Here is an 18,670-nt window from a genome sequence, read left to right as displayed (position 1 = left end):
AAACCCTTCAGCCACAATGCCCAAGCTAAAAACTTTGTACCCATCTACACCAATGCCATTTGCCCAAACCAAGGTCTGTACCCTTCTATGCCTTGCCTCTTACAGTGAAAACCTGTCTTCAGTATCATCTATACAGATCAATTTGTTACAGTACATTGACATAATACAAAGTAAAACAATAACTGCAGAGTGAAGTGTTACAGTCAAAGTACATTGCAGGTAGATAATAAGGTGCAAGATCAAAATGAGATAGATTGCCAGGTCAAGTCCATCTTAGCATTCTCTGGAACCGTTTAATAACAAATATTTTGCTTCCTGAATACTTTTGGGTGTATCTTACAGATTTTGAGCTGATCATGAAATTTTCCTATCACCTATATTATTTCAATTCATAATTCAAATTAACTAAAATGTTGCCCACAATGCAAGCCAAAAAGTTTTCCATCTTGCCCAGGCATCCTCAGGTGGGCAGCTACTGAATGACAGGGTGGGTTTTAGAAAGGCTATAAACTTCTGTGAAGGATTTCAATATTTGAGACAGATGTTTCCCAGAATAATAGATGCCAAGATTAAGGAAGACATTGTTAGTCCACAAATCAAGGTCATCAATGACAGGCAATTCAAATAACTTCTAGTGGGACCGGTGGGGAGAGGAAAAAGAAATAAATTGCAAGCAAGGCATTCAAGGATACTGAAAATTTTCTTAGCAACTCAAACATGTTGACAACATGCTTCAAGCCTCCAAAGCAAAGTGCAACACGTTACTAGGGATTCATTCGTTGCATTCCTATTTAGACCTCTTCTCTGCAAATCTTGGTGCTGTCAATAACCAAGCATGGCAAAAAGTTTCACTGGGGCATTGTGGTCATGGAGAAACTGTATCAGGGAATCCATCATGCTGACCGATTATTGTTGGACACTTAAGCCTTGTACAGCACAAATAAAACTCAAAACATTTTTAGCTTAGCTGAACTATCGCAAAGCACCAGCACCATTATGCAACACATTCAATAAAAATTAATTTTGATTCACAATTCCTATGTGATACAGTAGTCTGAAATTATGTGTTCAGATTCAAGTGGTCCACCTTAAACAAGATTAAAATCTGAGGAAGAAACTTTCAAAAAATTGTCATCCAGTATAATCTTATAACAGCGGAATAGAAGCTTGTGCCTGGTGGTTTGTACTTTCAGGCTTCATCTTCTGCCCGATGGGAGAAGGCAGATGGAGTCTGATTATGTTGGCTGCTTTACTGAGGTAGTGAGAAGTGTAGACAGCCCACAGAGGAGAGGTTGGTTGCAATGATGTGCTGAGCTATGACCACAACTCTGCAGTTTCTTTGCAGAGCAGTTGCCATACTAAGCCACAATGCACTCCGAGATGATGCTTTCTAAGAGGCATCAATAAAAATCAAGATAAATGGTAGAATATTTAGAGTCCATCTTAAAGAATGGAATTCTAGGATACTTGGAGGTACACATTAAAATAAATCCTCAAGTGAGCTTAGTTTCCTTAAGGGAAATAACAGGCAAGATAGACAAAAGAGTCTGTGGGTATTCATTTGGATTTTCACAAGGCCTTTAACAAGGCACCACATGAGGATAAAAAACAAGAGCCCATGGTATTATAGGAATGATACTACCATTGGCAGAAGATGGGTGACCAATAGTAAAGACTGGGAATAATTCTATAGTTGCCTGCTGGTGTTAAGTGGTATTTTGCAGGGGTCAGTTTTGGATCTACTACTTTTCACATTATATTTAATGATTTGGATGACAACTTTGCAAAAGTCTGCAGAATATACAAAGATAGGTGAAGGGGCAGGTAGTCTGCTGAAGAACTCGGACAGATTAAGAGACTGGGCAAAGTGGCAGACAGAACATGCTTATGCATTTTGGTAGAAGGAGTAAAGGCACTGGCACACAGCAGTCCACATGGATATTAAAAAGTATTTTATGAAGTTACAACACAATGTCCTGACCTTCAATATTCTATGCCATAATCTACGAGGACATGAAGCACATCAGATAGAACCTACAGCTGTCAGGATGGCTGTGTAGTCTAAGGTGCCAGACTCAAGGAATAAATTCCTTCCATAGTAGAGCAACTCCAACTGGAGGCATGGGTTCCAATCCCACTTCTGATAAACTTTTTATGGCTGGTCTCATCAAGAATAGGAAACTGAGTATAGAGAAGTAGAGAGACTGATGGATTGGTGCGAGAAGAACCACCACCCAAGCCTGAATATGGAGAAGGCCAAGGAAATTATTGTGGACTTCAGAAAGGTGCAGACAAATCACCCCCGCTGTGAATACATGGCTACTCCATAGGGTGAAGTGCACCAAGTTCCTGGGAGTTCACATCATGAATAATCTCACCTGTCCCTTAATATCACCTCCCTGAACAAGGCAGCACAGCAGCACCTCCACTTCCTAAAAGAAAATCGAGGCAAGCAAGGCTCCGCACCCCCCCGCCCACATCTTAACTACATTTACAGGAGCACCATTGAGAGTATCCTGATAAGTTGTATTTCCATCTAGCATGGGAACAGTCAAGCATCAGATCATAAGTCCTTACAAAGAACTGTGAGAACAGCTGAGAAGATCATAGGGGTCTTCCTACCATCCACTGGGGACATTTATCAGGAGTGCTGCATACATGGAGCCCTTAGTATTAAGGTTCCCACCCATCCAGCATCCTCTGACTTTCTATCATCAGGCGGAAGACTACGATGCATAAAACAAGAATGGTCAGGATGAGAAACAGTTTCTTCCCCCAGGCCATTAGGCTTCTGAACTCCCTGCTGCATTGTATTTGAAGTGTCACTGTTCTGTACCATACAACATTAATATTAATGCACTTTAGTTTGTTATTTATGTGCAATTCATCCTCACCTTCATAAGTTATTGTGTGCTGTACTTGACACCCTAGTTTGGAGGAACTCAAGGGGAGTTGAGTATAGGAGCAGAGGTCCTTCTGCAGTTGTACAGGGCCCTGGTGAGACTACACCTGGAGGGCCGTGTTCTGTTTTGGTCTCCAAATTTGAGGAAGGACATTCTTGCTATTGAGGGAGTGCAGCATAGGTTCACGAGGTTGATTCCTGGGATGGTGGGACTATCATATGTTGAAAGATTGGAGCGACTTGGCTTGTATACACTGGAATTTAGAAGGATGAGAGGGGATCTGATTGAAACATAAGATTAAGGGATTGGACATGCTAGAGGCAGGAAACATGTTCCCAAAGTTGGGGGGAGTCCAGAACCCGAAGCCACAGTTTAAGAATAAGGGGTAGGCCATTTAAAATGGAGTTGAGGGAAATTTATTTCACTCAGTGCATTTCTATTTCTATAAAATCTATTTCAATGCACCTGTTGTCCATTGTATGTTGTCTCAACTCTATATACTGTATATTATATGCTTTTAGATAGTTAACTGACAATAAACTTTACTGGACTTGATGTCTATTATTGACCCATTTTGCTACTTTCAGGGAACCATGGACTGAAATCCAAAGATCAATCTATTCAACAACCCTGGCAACTTCTCTTTTACACCCAATTCCAACACTTCAATTTGTATAGTTTTGAGCAAAAAGCTTAGATACAAAAATAATGTAAAAATCTACAAAAATCTTCAACTGAAAATCTGGAGTTTTGGGTGCTATCAAGTTATTGTAAGACTAATAGAAGAGTACCATCTATGGGATATTTAAGGTAGTGCAAGGACCATTAAATGGCTGGCTTTCCTTTTCTATCCCAAAGCTTTTGTTCATACAATGCAAGAAGCTACACAACTGAACTAAATGCATTTTAAATATAAACTGATTTCTAACCTGATGCAATTAACAATACAATATTTGAATAGTACAACAGTATGTCAAAATTATTCATAACAGATCATTTCTGAAGCCCATTAAATTATGCAAATGACATGCACACACCATATACAACGGAAATGAGGACTGCTGGGACACCCAAGTCAAATGGACTGGTTAATTGGTTAACAGCCTTAATGCATGGGACATAAAGGCAAGTAAAGGGCATTGTGAAGTAGTTGTTTCTAAATTACAGAACTAGAGGTCTGAAAGGCTTTATTTCTATTCAAGTAAAATATGCTCAAGTTTAGCATGCTTTATTTAACTTCATTGCTATTTTGAAATCATACTTGCAGTTCATATTACTGTTGCCAATGCTTATAACTGCTATGTTTTTACAAATTGAACAGGGCAAACTGCATGTCTAATTTATGTTATGTCCATTAAGGTTTCCTAATGACCCTGAAGCAAAGTTAAAAGTAAATTTGTTATCAAAGCACGTACATACATGTCACTATATACAACCATGAGATTCATTTTCTTGTGAGCATACAATAAATCTGTAATAGAATAACCATACAGAATCAACAAATGAATTACAGTCAGTAATTAGCACCGACAAACATGTTTGTTGTAAAACAATTTACTGCAGTAATAGCAAAATAGAAATTGGTAGTTTAGCAGATTAATTCTTGGGAGCCATTTAAATCTAGAATGCTGGGATGAATTGAAGTTTACCCAGAATCAGCAAACTAAATCTCAGAATCCTTCAAGCATTCTCCACTATTAGTTTATTGCAATAACTACATCTTGTGTGGATCCACATGGCAGAGGGCTGAAGCATTGATAATTACACGTGAGCAACTACACGAACTGGGTTGAAACACTCCATTTGCACAGCTTGATTTGCAATCTGTCCATGGACACCTCTTCTGTCATGACAAGGCCACTCTCAGGTTGGAGGAGCATACCTCATAATCCATCTGTGTGGCCTCCAACCTGATGGCATGAACACTTTTCTCCAACTTCCCATAATTTGTCCCCACTTCTCTTCCCATTCTGCACCCCCCTTAACCCCTTTTCTTCTCACTGATCACCTTCTTCTGATGCCCCTCATCTTTCTTTATCCCATGGTTCATTCTCTTCTCACGTTTCCTTCTCCAGCCCTTTACCCCTCCATCACTTCCCAGCTCACTTCATTTCCCCTTATCCCAGCAATACTCCCTTGCCTTCACCTGGCTTCATCCATCACCTGCCAGCTTGTACTCCCACCCACACCTCCCCAACCTACTTATTCTAGCTTCACCCCCGCCCCCAAATCCTTTCTAGTCCTGACAAAAGGTCTCAGCCTGAAATGTTGACCATTTATTCCTGTCCATAGATGCTGCCTGGCCTGCTGAGCTCCTCCAGCATTGTGAGAGTCTGGATTTCCTGCATTTGCAGATCCTTTGTTTATGGATAGTGTGATTGCTAGATTCTGACCAGGTGCAGCAGAATGTATAAATTGACAATCACTAAAATACAAAGCATCTTAACATCTTTCCACTGCATGAAAAATTTAAAACAAGTTAAAAAAAATATTAAGAAACACTATATCCAGCTTCTTTGTAATCCATACCCGGCCTACCGACAGGATGAGAAGGCACAAGAACAGGTGGTGCAAGTGTCTGATGTGGCACTGTTGCGTAGGTCACTGAGGTTTGGCTTCCTTCTAGTGAGTTGGAGGAGAACTCGACACCAGAGGCTGCGCTGACACAAGAGGATGTTGATATCACCATTGAATTTCCCATCTGTCAGTAACAAGTTAAAAATTTTAACACCATGGATAAACTTTCACAAAAACATTTTGTTCAATTTTGAAGCAGCAAAGCCCCCAAGCCATAACCATTGCTAAAGTTTTAGTCAACACTGAAAGAACAATACATTCCATGGGAAACCGTAAGCATTGAAAATGCAATGTCAAATTAAACCAACAGCCATAATACACAAAGCCCATATTCCAAGAACTCAAATTCAAAATAATCCCCCCCCCCCCATTTCTTCCTCTGAATGCAAAGAACAAGCAATTTTGTACTACTTTTGATGTCATAACCATTCTGTAGTTTTGAGTGGAACTGCATACCTGCTGTGAATAACTGAAATGTGTGCCAACTTGCCCCTCCTGGGGCGACTCTGCAGCAGAGCATCCTTCCTGAATAGACTACAAGACAAATAGATCATTTTCTTCCTTTGGTTCTAGAATTAAAAAATTCTTAGGCTAAAAGGTTCTAGTACACAAGAAAAACATACAACGTTTATACATTGCACTATGCACCTCCTCTCATTCCCAACCAGCAAAGCCCTTTCACCAAAACCTTTCTGTAGTTAATGTAGAAGCTGCAATTTTGAACAGGACTGTTGAGTCATGGTTCAATATTGGTCTTTTCAATTCAATCCATTTAGCAACAAATCAGTGCTCATTTGTTTCAGTTCATATAATGTTTACAATCTACATTACTTTTAATGTTTGTATATCTGCATCTCCCATCTTTTACTTGAGTAAAAAATCCATTTTTTTACTGATCCATTTAGGCTTTTTTATTCGATCATAACATTGATTCCCTAGTTCAAAATGTACTTCAATTACTTAAACACCAATTTGACCATCATTAAGCATAATGGATTCTTAAAATAGTGATTTCTTTTAGTTTTCTATTGTTCCTGAAGGCACACAATGCTGCCCATTAGAGATTTTTACTGCTCCGCCCAAATGGTAATACCATTTTAATGGTGATATACACACTAAAATCTATTCAACTGAAAGTACACAGGTTGAACAATAACATTCAAATTCATATTACATAGACAAATTAATTTGAACAATTATGGATAATGTGAGAAAAAGCGACCAATTTAAGTAGCAGAGGGGATCTGGAACTCGCTGTTGAAATGGATGGAGGCAGAAGTCTAGCCACATTTTTATAATTCTCACAAAGAACCTACAAATTCATGACTTGCAGGGCTACAGACCACAGACACGGAAGTGGGATTACCTAATGTCCATTTCTAACATGGCAAAATTCTACAATTTTATGTTACAAACCCACACTATTACTGAATCTTACTATGCAAATGTCCCATTTTTGACACCGAATTGGAAACAAGCTGGTCATTTGGTTCTTTAAAACTTGGCTTTATATTTAACATAAAGATACTAAAATGCATGCAGAATGAAGTACACTTGCCAGGTTAGCTGTAGACTCCAGCGCACTATATATTGTTGGATCAGAGTACCCAGAATCTGCAAATAAACAACATTCTAGAAACTAAAGGTACAGAATTAATCACTCATACATTTACTGATATTTGGTTGAAATAACCATATAACAATCACAGCACGGAAACAGGCCATCTCGGCCCTCCTAGTCCGTGCCGAACTCTTAATCTCACCTAGTTCCACCTACCCGCACTCAGCCCATAACCCCCACTCCTTTCCTGTCCATATACCTATCCAATGCTGAATAGCCAATATTGAACAATAGGATATTGATGTAAATGGGAAGTTGTTGACCAGAATTATGCAATTTTCAAATAGCTAGATGTTTGGTATTAATTTGTCTCCAAACAGCATAATGACCAAAATTCTAAACAGATAAGAAATGAATAAAATTTGCTTTGCCATTATAAATAATATTGAAAAGGTGAAAATGTGACTTTTAATGATCAGGTGCCACGACGCAGGAATTCTGAATTATTAATTTCCTACATTGTCATATGCACTGTAATAATCTAACTACCAGACTGAAGACAATTACTACAAAGCTAAACTATCTTGTTTCTTTAAAAAGAAAATTTTACTTTCGAATCATACACAATTTAGTTAAATTACAACTCTAGTACATGACTGGATTTTGCAATTTTTGCATGTTGACTTCTGTTAGATATATTAACAATCCTATCATGAAGTCAACTGACTGCTTCAATGTTGAAGATCAAGTTCAATTGCCGTTCCACCTTACATAAATAACCATGAATGCAGCCAAATAGATCAGCGTTCCTCCAGGGACAAGGTGCAAAACAGTACCAACAGTCAAACACAGCACATAAGATAGCAGAAATTTGTCACACACAAAGCCCAAATCAGAGCCCATGGATATTGCTGGCAAGAACAAGACTGCAGCTGTCTGCAATCTAGTGCATCTTCCAGCAAGCAAACACAGAAGCACCAATGCCAATCTGGATACTTCACCACATCACCTCCAGTGTCACCCCTCTTGGCAGCTGCAACATACGACAACTTGGCATGAGGCTGTTTGCACTGAAACAGAGGCCACACAGTCCCCCTGCCATCAGTCCCATCAATATGCCAGTGAACTGGACCTGCTGCATTCTACATTACCAATGTCCAACAAGGTCTTGTGATCACAAGCGACTACGTAAACATTCACCACCTTCACAAATCAACTATAATGCCTCTCTGTAGCAGTCAGCAACACACTCTGCGCGAAGTTCAGCTCCTCCGCCAACAAGCAACTCACTGATGGGGTAGACCTGCAGTACTTGAAGTACTGATGTTCAGTGTCCTGAGATCAAAGGTTTAAAAAAAACTTTAAGTGGCACAGTAGCACACCATCTTACCAGAAGATTTTTTAAAATGGGGCTACAGCATAAAATACATAGCATACAATATAAAGCACGCCAGCCAGCAGAGTAGGGGCATCTGCACTGGAATTCAAGGCAAGTGGTCACAGGTTAGAATCCAGCAGACTCCTTGCACGCTTTCCATCAGTGCTGGGTTGAGCTAGCAAGGTGGCCTTGTTTTAAAAAAAAAGACAAAAATGCCAAAGAAACAGCAAAGTTATCAACTAATGCGCCACAAGGTGGGGAAATGAACAAAGTGATAAGCAAATAGCAGGTTATGTCCAAACTAAATATCTTTAGGATACAATTTTATCACTTTCTATGATGATTCAAAAGAAATGGTGGTCATAGAATAATCTTATCAATTGATTGGTTATTTGAATGAAATACTTCAACTTTTCTGTCTGATAACCTAGATCTCAACTCTACTTCAGTCTTAAATATATTCAATGGCTGAGCACTCACAGCTCCTTTAAATACACAATCCGAGTACATCTGAGAGCAGAGTGATATGGGAATGTTCAGATACATTAACTGCACCATAGTAACTCAAATTTGAAATCTAGTTTTAGTAACCATGATCATGAAATGACAATTTTACAAAATCTGATTAAGATGCACAGGTATGAAATGGTGCAGTCTAATTTCAGCTGGTGCAAGTTGCATCTGAAATTGAAGTCGGGGTCTTCTGAATAGACATACTTGGGGTAAAGTGTTTACAAGAAAAATGAGATTCCAGCACCACAGGGAAGTCTGGTGTGATTCTAAAAGCAGGGACATTATATAGTACTGTCATAAAACAGTGTTTGGGCTAGGGATCTGCATTCACTCCTGGTGTCACATTTTTAAAAAAGCATAAGGTTTTAGTATGATTCTAGGGATTTCAATTATGAGTAAAGTTGAGTTGCTCTAAATTCCTCTTAATCAGTGTGATGGGCCAAAGGGCTGTTATAACAATTTACATTTGCTTGATCAGGAATGCAAATCAGTATCTGGCATTATTTTTTTCCAATTTAGTGGAATAAGAACTTAACTATTGCCAATGGCCAAAAATATTCAGGATGCACAATAGATGTAAACCTGTGTACTACCTTATTTTGGAGATAGAGTATTTTATAGATTTATTCTAAAACCTACTATAGAATTAATTGTTCATCGATTTACTGCTAAAGCTTTTGGAAAAAATAAAATAGTTTCACAACAAATGCTGTAAGTTTCAAGTATGCCATACCAACCTGTTGTTGCATAATGAAAGTCGTCATGATATTCCCCTGCGAAAAGAAGATAGTGTTATTTTCCTCATCTGGAAAATTTATCTTTTTGAAACTGGGGAGGGGGAGGAGAAGAAACACTAATGCAGAAATGCAGCTGTCACAAATGGTTCTGCTGTATTTTCAAAGATTAGCTAAACCAGTTTTTTTGATCATAATTCGATACAGTAATCTGCAATTATAAAATTAAGCAGTCTAAGAACAGAAATTTGATTCCTTCAAAAAAGTTTGATTACTATTTTATTGAAACCAAATGCTTTTAACAGAAACAAGAAAGCAATTGCAAAGGTAACTGGCATTATAATTAAAATCTCCAACTTCCAATAACTGCTCTAACCTATCCCCTTTCTCTCCTGATCCAACTGGCCCCATTACCTTTTTCCCTTCTACCCTCTCCATCTGCACATCACACACACTCTGCCCCACTTCCCCCACCCTTACTCCATGTTTCATCCTCCAACAGATCCCATCTGTTATGTTTTGTAACTTCAGAACATTAATTTGAAGACGTGCTAGAGTGATGACAAATGCAATTCACATTTATACACGACCCATGATTTAAACAATTTTTTATATATACAAAGATTACTCACTGAAATTTTAAATACACCATCTTAATTTTATCATATCCACCTCTCCTTCCCAACTTCTGACCGTATTCCCATTCTGTGCACCACCCCCTGCACCTGCCTGTTCTTGCTGCACCACTTCCATCCCACTGTTAAGAGACTGACTGGTTCCATCATTTTATTAAATGGATTCTTGACATCTAACCTTGCTATGGCCTTGTGTCTTATTGTCCATCAGTACTACATTGGGTAACTAATACTATTCTGCATTGTTATTTTGTTTCCCTTGTCCCTCAATGTACTGATGTGATGAGATGGTCTGTATGAATGGCATGCAAAACATTTTATCCACTGCACCCTGGTGCATGTGATAATTAAACCAATTCACTAGTTTGCTGCAGAACCCGTTTTCCTACCACCTAAACAGTAGGAGAACATAAACTAGACCCTGCACTTCAACTGGTAAAGTAAATTGGGTCTAATTGGATGCAAAAACTTCTAACCCCTCATCTTTCAACTCACCCCCATCATTAGGCTCATCAGCATCTTCAGCAGTGACCTGCTTGCCAACAGACACTGAGCTTCCACTTCTTGTTACCCAGTAGCTAGCTGGAGCTTGCATTACTGGAGAGGAAGCAGGGTGGCCCTAAAATAGAGAATTAACAACTTGACGATTGTTTTGGATAAAGTAAATTTTATCATCAAAGTCCATGTACCAGTTTTCTTGTGGGTATGCACAATAAATCCAATAACCACAATAGAATTAATGAAAGATCGCACCAACAAAGATCATACAACCAGTGTGTAAGAACAAAAAAAAGGAAATAAATAAGCAACAAGTACAGAATGAGATTGAGTCCGTAGGTTGTGGAAACATTTCAGTGATGGGACAAGTGAGATTGAGTAAGGAGCCTCCATCCATTGTATTGATTTGAATACATCCATTTGTATTCTTTGAATATGAATAGATCATCTGAATCAGAGGGCAATAAAATTAGTTAAAATCCTGACAGTACAACCAGAAATTGACATTCACTATAAAATGCTGCATTACAGAACAGAAAACTGGAAAAATACAATTACAATATCTACAATATTAATGCAACCAGATTCGAAAGTTAATGAGCCTGTAAGTTTGTCTGAGTGTGATCTGCTTTTTAACAGCTGTTGAGGGGAACAATCACCACTGGCACATAGCAAATGCAGAGCATAACATCTATAACATGCTCTGCAGTTACACCATGCTACTCTGGCAGCTCTGTCCAAACCCACTAGATCTGCCAAGGTAGCAGGTGCAATGAAATAACAGCATCTGCAAGTTTCTCCACAAAACTCGTACACCATCTCGTCTAAATCCTGGATCTGTTTTGGGGTAAGGATGAATTGTACAAAAGTGACGGGTTGCACTTAACAGGTGGGGGACCAGCATTCTGGCAGGCAGGTTGGCCACTGCTACACGGGTGTGTTTAAACTAAACAGTGGGGGGGGGGGAGAGAGAGGAAACAAACTGGAAATACAAGGGAGTTAAAGGGAAAGAATAAGTTTAAAAAAGACAACAGAATTAAAGGGGCAGAAAACTCAGGAAGGGATCAGAGAGTATGGCCAAGTGCAATAAGGATTGAGAAGCAAGGGGAGTAACTGATTAAAAGTATTATACAGTCGGCCGTCCTTATCCACAAGTTCCACATCTGCGGATTCAACCAGCTACGGATCCGGAAAACCCGGAAATTCTCTCTCCAGCACTCGTTATTTGAGCATGTACAGACCATTTTTTCTTGTCATTATTCCCTAATACAGTGTAACAGCTATTTACATAGCACTTACATTGTAGTAGGTACTATAAGTAATCTAGAGATTTAAAAGTACAGGTAGTCCCCAGGTTATGAACGAGTTCCGTTCCTGAGTCAGTCTTCAAGTCAGATTTGAAGTCGGAACAGGTACATCAGGTATTATTTAGCGTCAGTTAATCAAACGTTTGTCTTTGTATATAGTATACATTTTACCTTTATGCATATAAAACACAAACACATGTATTTCAATAATTAAACCACTGCATTGCTTAGTAATAATTGTAAGCTTTCATTGGGGCAGGGCCTTTCACATGCTCCATTAAAATTGTTCTGATTGTTGACCAACTGTAGCCCAACACTTTTCCAATGATCGATGCCATTCCACCTCTTTCCAATTACTTTATTACTTCCACTTTATTTTCAATCGTGATTATTTTCATGAACAGAAACACTGCGGATTCAGAGCTGCACCAGGTCCTAAAGACCACCACACTGAGACGGGTTAAATAAGGTCTGGGTTTCTGCTGGGTCCTAAAGACCACCTCACTAGTCAGCTAAATAAGGGACTTGAGCATCCACGGGGGGGGGGTCTCGGGACCAATCCCCCACGGATAAGGAGGGCCAACTGTAGAAATGCACAAAGAAATAAAGTGGATGAGCTTGAGGTTCAGTTGGAAAAAGGCAAGTATGATGTTGTAGGAATAACAGACATGGCTGCAATAGGACCAGGGCTGGGAAATGAATATTCAAGGTATACCTCCTATCGAAAGGACAGACAGGGTGGGATGGCTCTGCTAGTGAGGAATGAAATTCAGTCCCTTGTGAGGGGTGACATAGAATCAGGAGATGGAGTCAGTATGGATAGAACTGAGAAATTGTTAGGGCAAAAAGACCCTAATGGGAGTTTTCTACAGGCCCCCAAACAGTAGCCTGGAAATAGGGTGCAAGTTAAATAAAGAGCTAAAATTGGCATGTCACAAATGTAATGCTACTGTTCTTATGGTGGATTTCAACATGCAGGTAGACTGGGAAAATCAGGTTGGTACTGGACCAAGAAAGGGAGTTTGTGGAGTGCCTCCGAGATGGATTCTTAGAACAGCTTGTACTGGAGCCTACCAGGGAGAAGGCACTTCTAGATTTAGTGTTGTGCAATGAACTGGATTTAATCAGGGAACTCGAGGTGAAGGAGCCATTAGGAGGTAGTGACCATAATTGGATAGGTTTTAATCTACAATTTGAGAGGGAGAAGGGAAAATCTGAAGAGTCAGTATTACAGTTGAACAAAGAGGACTATGGAGCCATGAGAGGGGAACTAGCCAAAACTGACTGGAAAGATACCTTAGCAGGGATGACAGTGGAACAACAATTGCAGGTTTTTCTGGGAATAATACAGAAGGTGCAGGATCAGTTCATTCCAAAGAGGAAGAAAGATTCTAAGGGGAGTAGGGGGCGACTGTGGCTGACAAGGGAAATCAAGGACAGTATAAAAATAAAATAGTGTAAAGGGGGTTTCTTTTTCTTTGTTACTGTGTATGTAATCAAAAGGGCTTTGTTTTGTTAACTAGCAGGAATGTTTCTTAGTTGCAAGAGAGTGCTGGGAGAATTGTATTCCTTTGTAAACCAAATAGGGATTAATGTTCTTTCTTCTGAGTCTGTAAGCTTTTGTTGACGGGCTTTTGGGGAGATCGGCGCAAGGGGGTCGAAAGAGAGGACGCAATGCTGTAAACTGGGCGAGGAACGTCCGAGGCCAGGAGGTACTCCGAGGAGGGGGGATGAAGCTAGATGTGCTTGGTTGACCACTTCGGAGGGTCCTGAGCTGCGAGTCGAGGAGTTTGGAGGGGATCGAATGGTGGCCAGAAGACTTCAGTAATTGAGCTCCAACGGTTGTGCACGAAGTGGTTTGGACTTTGATAAGTTTGGCGCCTTTTCTTTATTTTCTCTTCATATATACTGTATCGTTATTAATCACTTAGTTATAGTAACCTTTATAAATTGTACTCATTTAATCGCTTATGGTGTACTGTGTTTTTGGGCGAGGCAGGGACATCACACAGCATCCACACCAGCTGATTACCCAGTTTGGCGGGGCTGAAGGCTGCTCCCCCTAGATGAGAATGAGCTGAGCGAGCCTGAGGCGACCCAGGGGATTACAATAGTATAACATAGCAAAGATTAGCAGGAAGCCAGAGGATTGGGAAACTTTCAAAGAGCAAAAAAATAACTAAAGGCAATAGGGGGAGAAAAGTTGAGGTACGAAGGTAAGCTAGCCAAGAATATAGAGGATGGTAAAAGCTTCTTTAGGTATGTAAAGAGAAAAAAATTATTTAAGACTAAAGTTGATCCCTTGCAGACAGAAACAGGTGAATTTATTATGGGGAACAAGGAAATGGCAGATGAGTTGAACAGGTACTTTGGATCAGTCTTCACTAGGGAAGACACAATCTCTCAGTTGTAATACTGGAGAGAGGACCTAGGGTAATGGAGGAACTGAAAGAAATTCACATTGGGCTGAAAATGTTGTTGAGTAGACTGATGGGACTGAAGGCTGATAAATCCCTGGGCCTGATTGTCTGCATCCCAGGGTACTTAAAGAGGTGGCTCTAGAAATCATGGACGCATTGGTAATCATCTTCCAATGTTCTAGAGATTCAGGATCAGTTCCTGAGGATTGGAGGGTAGTTAATGTTATCCCACTTTTTAAAAAGGAGGGAGAGTGAAAAAAAAAACAATTATAGACCAGTTAGCCTGTCATCAGTGGTGGGGGAGTTGCTGGAGTAGGTTTATAGAAGATGAAATAGCGGCACATTTGGATAGCAGTAACAGGATCGGTCCAAGTCAGCATGGATTTACGAAGGGAAAATCATGTTTGACTCATCTTCTGGAAGTTTGAGGATTTAACTAAGAAAATGGACAAGGGAGAGCCAGTGGATGTAGTGTACCTGGACTTTCAGAAAGCCTTTGATAAGGTCCCACATAGGAGATTAGTAGACAAAATTAGAGCACATGGTATTGGGGGTAAGATACTAACATGGATAGAAAATTGGTTGGCAGACAGAAAACAGTAGGAATTAACTGGTCTCTTTCAGAATGGCAGGCAGTGACTAGTGGAGTACCGCAAGGCTCAGTGCTGGGATCACAGCTATTTAGAATATACATTAATGATTTAGATGATGGGATTAAAAGTAACATTAGCAAATTTGCACACGACAAAGCTGGGTGGCAGTATGAAATAAGTATGTTAGGAGAATGCAGGGCGACTTGGACAGGTTGGATGAGAGGGCAGATGCAGTTTAATGTGGATAAATGTGAGATTATCCAATTTGGTGGCAAGAACAGGAAGGCAGATTTCTAACTGAATGGTGTAAAGTTAGGAAAAGGAGACGTACGAGATCCAAGTGTCTTTGTTCATCAGTCACTGAAAGTAAGCATGCAGGTACAGCAGGCAGTGAAGAAAGCTAATGGGAGGTTAGCCTTCATGACAAGGAGAGTTGAGTATAGGAGCAAAGAGGTCCTTCTGCAGTTGTACAGGGCCCTGGTGAGACCACATCTGGAGTATTGTGTTCAGTTTTGCTCTCCAAATTTGAGGAAGGACATTCTTGTTATTGAGGGAGTGCAGCGTAGGTTCACAAGGTTGATTCCCGGGATGGCAGGACTGTCGTGTGTTGCAAGATTGGGGCGACTGGGCTTGTATACACTGGAATGTGAGGAGAAGGCAGGAATGAGGTACTGATTGTGGATGATTAGCCATGATCACATTGAATGCCTGGCTCAAAGGGCCAAATGGCCTACTCCTGCACCTATTGTCTAAAAGAATTCACTCATGGTATAATGCATTAAGGAGCTGTGTTTATAATGCAAGTGGAAGTCAACTAAGCAAATTATCCTGACAAAATGTTTATAGGTAAGTACCATGCAGTTATTCACTCACTTGTACATTAGGAAAATGTGGCTCATTTCCTTCCTCAATTTCATAGAAAGCAACAGTTTCTTCAATTGTTCTTGACCCTTCATTCTCTGGTATGTAGCCAAACTGGCAATCCTTGTTGACATATTGAAAGGGTCTGCGACTTCTGCTGCAAGAGCTTGTTGAAAATAGTAAATACATCCAGAAACATCGATTAAAGCAGCTAAGTTAGGCAAGTTCAGCTCTTAAATTTGGATAACATGCAACATTACCAACCTTAATTCCCTCACGATCTTATAAATATCTTGAATATAAACAGATGGTGAATTCACAATGGCTTTCTAGAAATTTTTTCCTTTTCTTCACAACATTGTTATCCTTTAATCTTCAGGTTTATGCCTTTCAGTAGAATTTAAACTCTGTTCTCTTGTTATTTATGACTGACCATTATTTTTACAAACCATTACACAGGATAAATCACACAGAAACAGGCCACTAGGTACAATGAGTTCCTGTTAGAAAGCATCCAAGATACAGCTATTAGATTAATTTAGTGGAAAAGGATGAGTTAAACTACTTTGTTACAAATTCTTTGTAGATCGTGTCTTCATCTTCCCTTTTCTCACACTTCGATATGCAAGGGGATTGGGAAAATCAGGTTGGTGTTAGATCGCAAGAGGGAATTTGTTGAATGCCTACGAGATAGCCTTTTAGAGCAGCTTGTGCTTTAGCCTACTCTGGGAAAGGCCATCTTAGATTGTGTTGTGCAATAACCCAGATCTTCTCAGGGAGCCTAGTGCAAGGAACCCTTAGGAGGCAGTGATCATATGACTGAATTCATACTGCAATTTGAGGGGAGTGAAGCACAAGTCATATGCATCAGTATTGCAATGGAATAAAGGTAATTACAGAGGCATGAGAGCAGAACTTGCCCAGGTGGATTGGAGGTGGATACTGGTGGGGATGACAGAGCAGAGGTGGCTGAAGTTCACAAGGTGCAGGATAAGCATACCTCAGAGGAAGTTCTCAAATGGCAGTGTTAGGCAACCATGGCTGGCAAAGAAAGTTAAGGACTGTATAAAAGCCAAGGAAAGGGGCATATAAGGTAGCAAGAGTGGGAATTTGGATGCTTGGAAAGCTTTTAAAATCTAATAAAACACAACTAAAAAAGCTAAGGGAAAAGATGAAATAAAGGCAGACTAGCCAATAATATAAAGCAGAATACAAGAAGTTGTTTTTAGTTAAATGGAGAATAAAAGAGGTGAGAGTTGATATTGGAGCACTGGAAAATGATGCTCATGGGGTAGTACTGGGGGACAAAAAAATGGCAGATGAACTTAATGGGTATATTGCATCTGCCTTCACTGCAGAAGACACTAGCAGTGTGCTAGAGGTCCAAGTGTCAGGGAGCAAGAGTGAGTGCCATTGCTATTACAAATGAAAACGTGCTAAGCAGGAGGAAAAATCTCAAGGTGGACAAGTCACAGGGACCAAATTGGTCTATATCCCAGAATCCTGAAGGGTTGCTGAAGAGATAACAGATGCATTGGTCATGACCTTTCAAGAATCACTTGATTCTGGCAAGGACTAGAATACTTCCTTCACTCTTTAAGAAGGCAGGAAGGCAAAATAAATTATAGGCCAGTTAGCCTAACCTCAGTTGTTAGTAAAGTGTTAGAGGCTATTATTAAGGATGAGGTTTCAAAGTACTTGGTGACTTAATGATAAAATAAGTCAAAGTCAACATGGTTTCTGTAAAGGGAAATCTTGTCTGACAATCTGTTAGGGTTTTTTTTTTGAAGTAGTAAAAAGCACAGTGGACAGGGAAGAGGTAGTGAATGTCATTTACTTGGATCTTCAGAAGGCATTTGTTAAGGTTCGACGCGAGGCTGCTTCACATGATAAACTCCTATGGCATTACAGGAAAGATACTGGCATGCATAGTTGAATGGCTGACAGTCAGGAGGCAGCAACTGGAACTAAAAAAGGGACCTTTTCTGGTTGGCTGCCAGTGACTAGTGGTGTTCTTTGAAGGTCAGTATGGAGACTGCTGCTTTTTACATTGTTTGTCAATGATTTAGATAATGGAATTGATGACTTTGTGGCAAAGTTTGCAAATGATACAAAAATAGGTAGAGGGGTAGGTAGCGCCGAGGAAGCAATGCAATTGCAGCAGGACTAGGACAAATTGGAAGAATGGGCAGAAAATTGGCAGATGGAATACAGTGTTGGGAAATGTATGATAATACATTTTGGTAAATGAAACAATAGTGAATCTGTACCCAAGAGAAAATTCAAACATCTGAGCTGCAGAAGGATTTGGGAGTCCTTGTGCAAGACTCCCAAATTAGGAGAGGGGTAAAGAGGACTTTTTTTTCTTAAGCCCAAGAGCAGTAAATCTGTGGAATGCTCTGCCCCAGATAGCGGTGGATGTCAAGTCTGTGCATATAGGTGGAAGTTTATCATTTCCTGATCAATCAGTATATCAAAGGAAATGGTGATAAGGCTCATGCATGGAGTTGAATAGAATCCAGGATCAGCCATGATAGAATGGTGGAGCAGATTCAATGGGCTGAATGGCCTAATCCTGCTCCTATGTCCCAGTCTTAAGTTAGCAAGGAAGTCTAATTCAAACCTATTCTACAAACATATTTCCTGTTACTTTCTAAACACTAGTTTACTCTGCAGACATTCATCAGCAG

The 18,670-nt window shown here is 39.9% G+C and overlaps 1 protein-coding gene across 1 annotated transcript in view; it reads right to left on the bottom strand.

Moving 5' to 3' along the window:
* The window catches only part of alg13 (ALG13 UDP-N-acetylglucosaminyltransferase subunit), a 111,786-nt gene that overhangs the window by 3,759 nt on the left and 89,357 nt on the right, over positions 1 to 18,670 (bottom strand). The window contains exons 20-24 of the mRNA XM_059976635.1: positions 15,993 to 16,146; positions 10,797 to 10,920; positions 7,039 to 7,094; positions 5,937 to 6,014; positions 5,433 to 5,604 (exon numbers count right to left, since the gene is read on the bottom strand). Coding sequence (XP_059832618.1) covers positions 5,433 to 5,604; positions 5,937 to 6,014; positions 7,039 to 7,094; positions 10,797 to 10,920; positions 15,993 to 16,146 — 584 coding nt within the window. The remainder of the gene's footprint in view (positions 1 to 5,432; positions 5,605 to 5,936; positions 6,015 to 7,038; positions 7,095 to 10,796; positions 10,921 to 15,992; positions 16,147 to 18,670) is intronic.

Source organism: Hypanus sabinus, chromosome 8 (assembly GCF_030144855.1).
Source record: "Hypanus sabinus isolate sHypSab1 chromosome 8, sHypSab1.hap1, whole genome shotgun sequence".
Lineage (NCBI taxonomy): Eukaryota > Metazoa > Chordata > Chondrichthyes > Myliobatiformes > Dasyatidae > Hypanus > Hypanus sabinus.
Note: the sequence above shows the minus strand (reverse complement) of the source record. Positions and strands in the feature narration are given on the sequence as shown.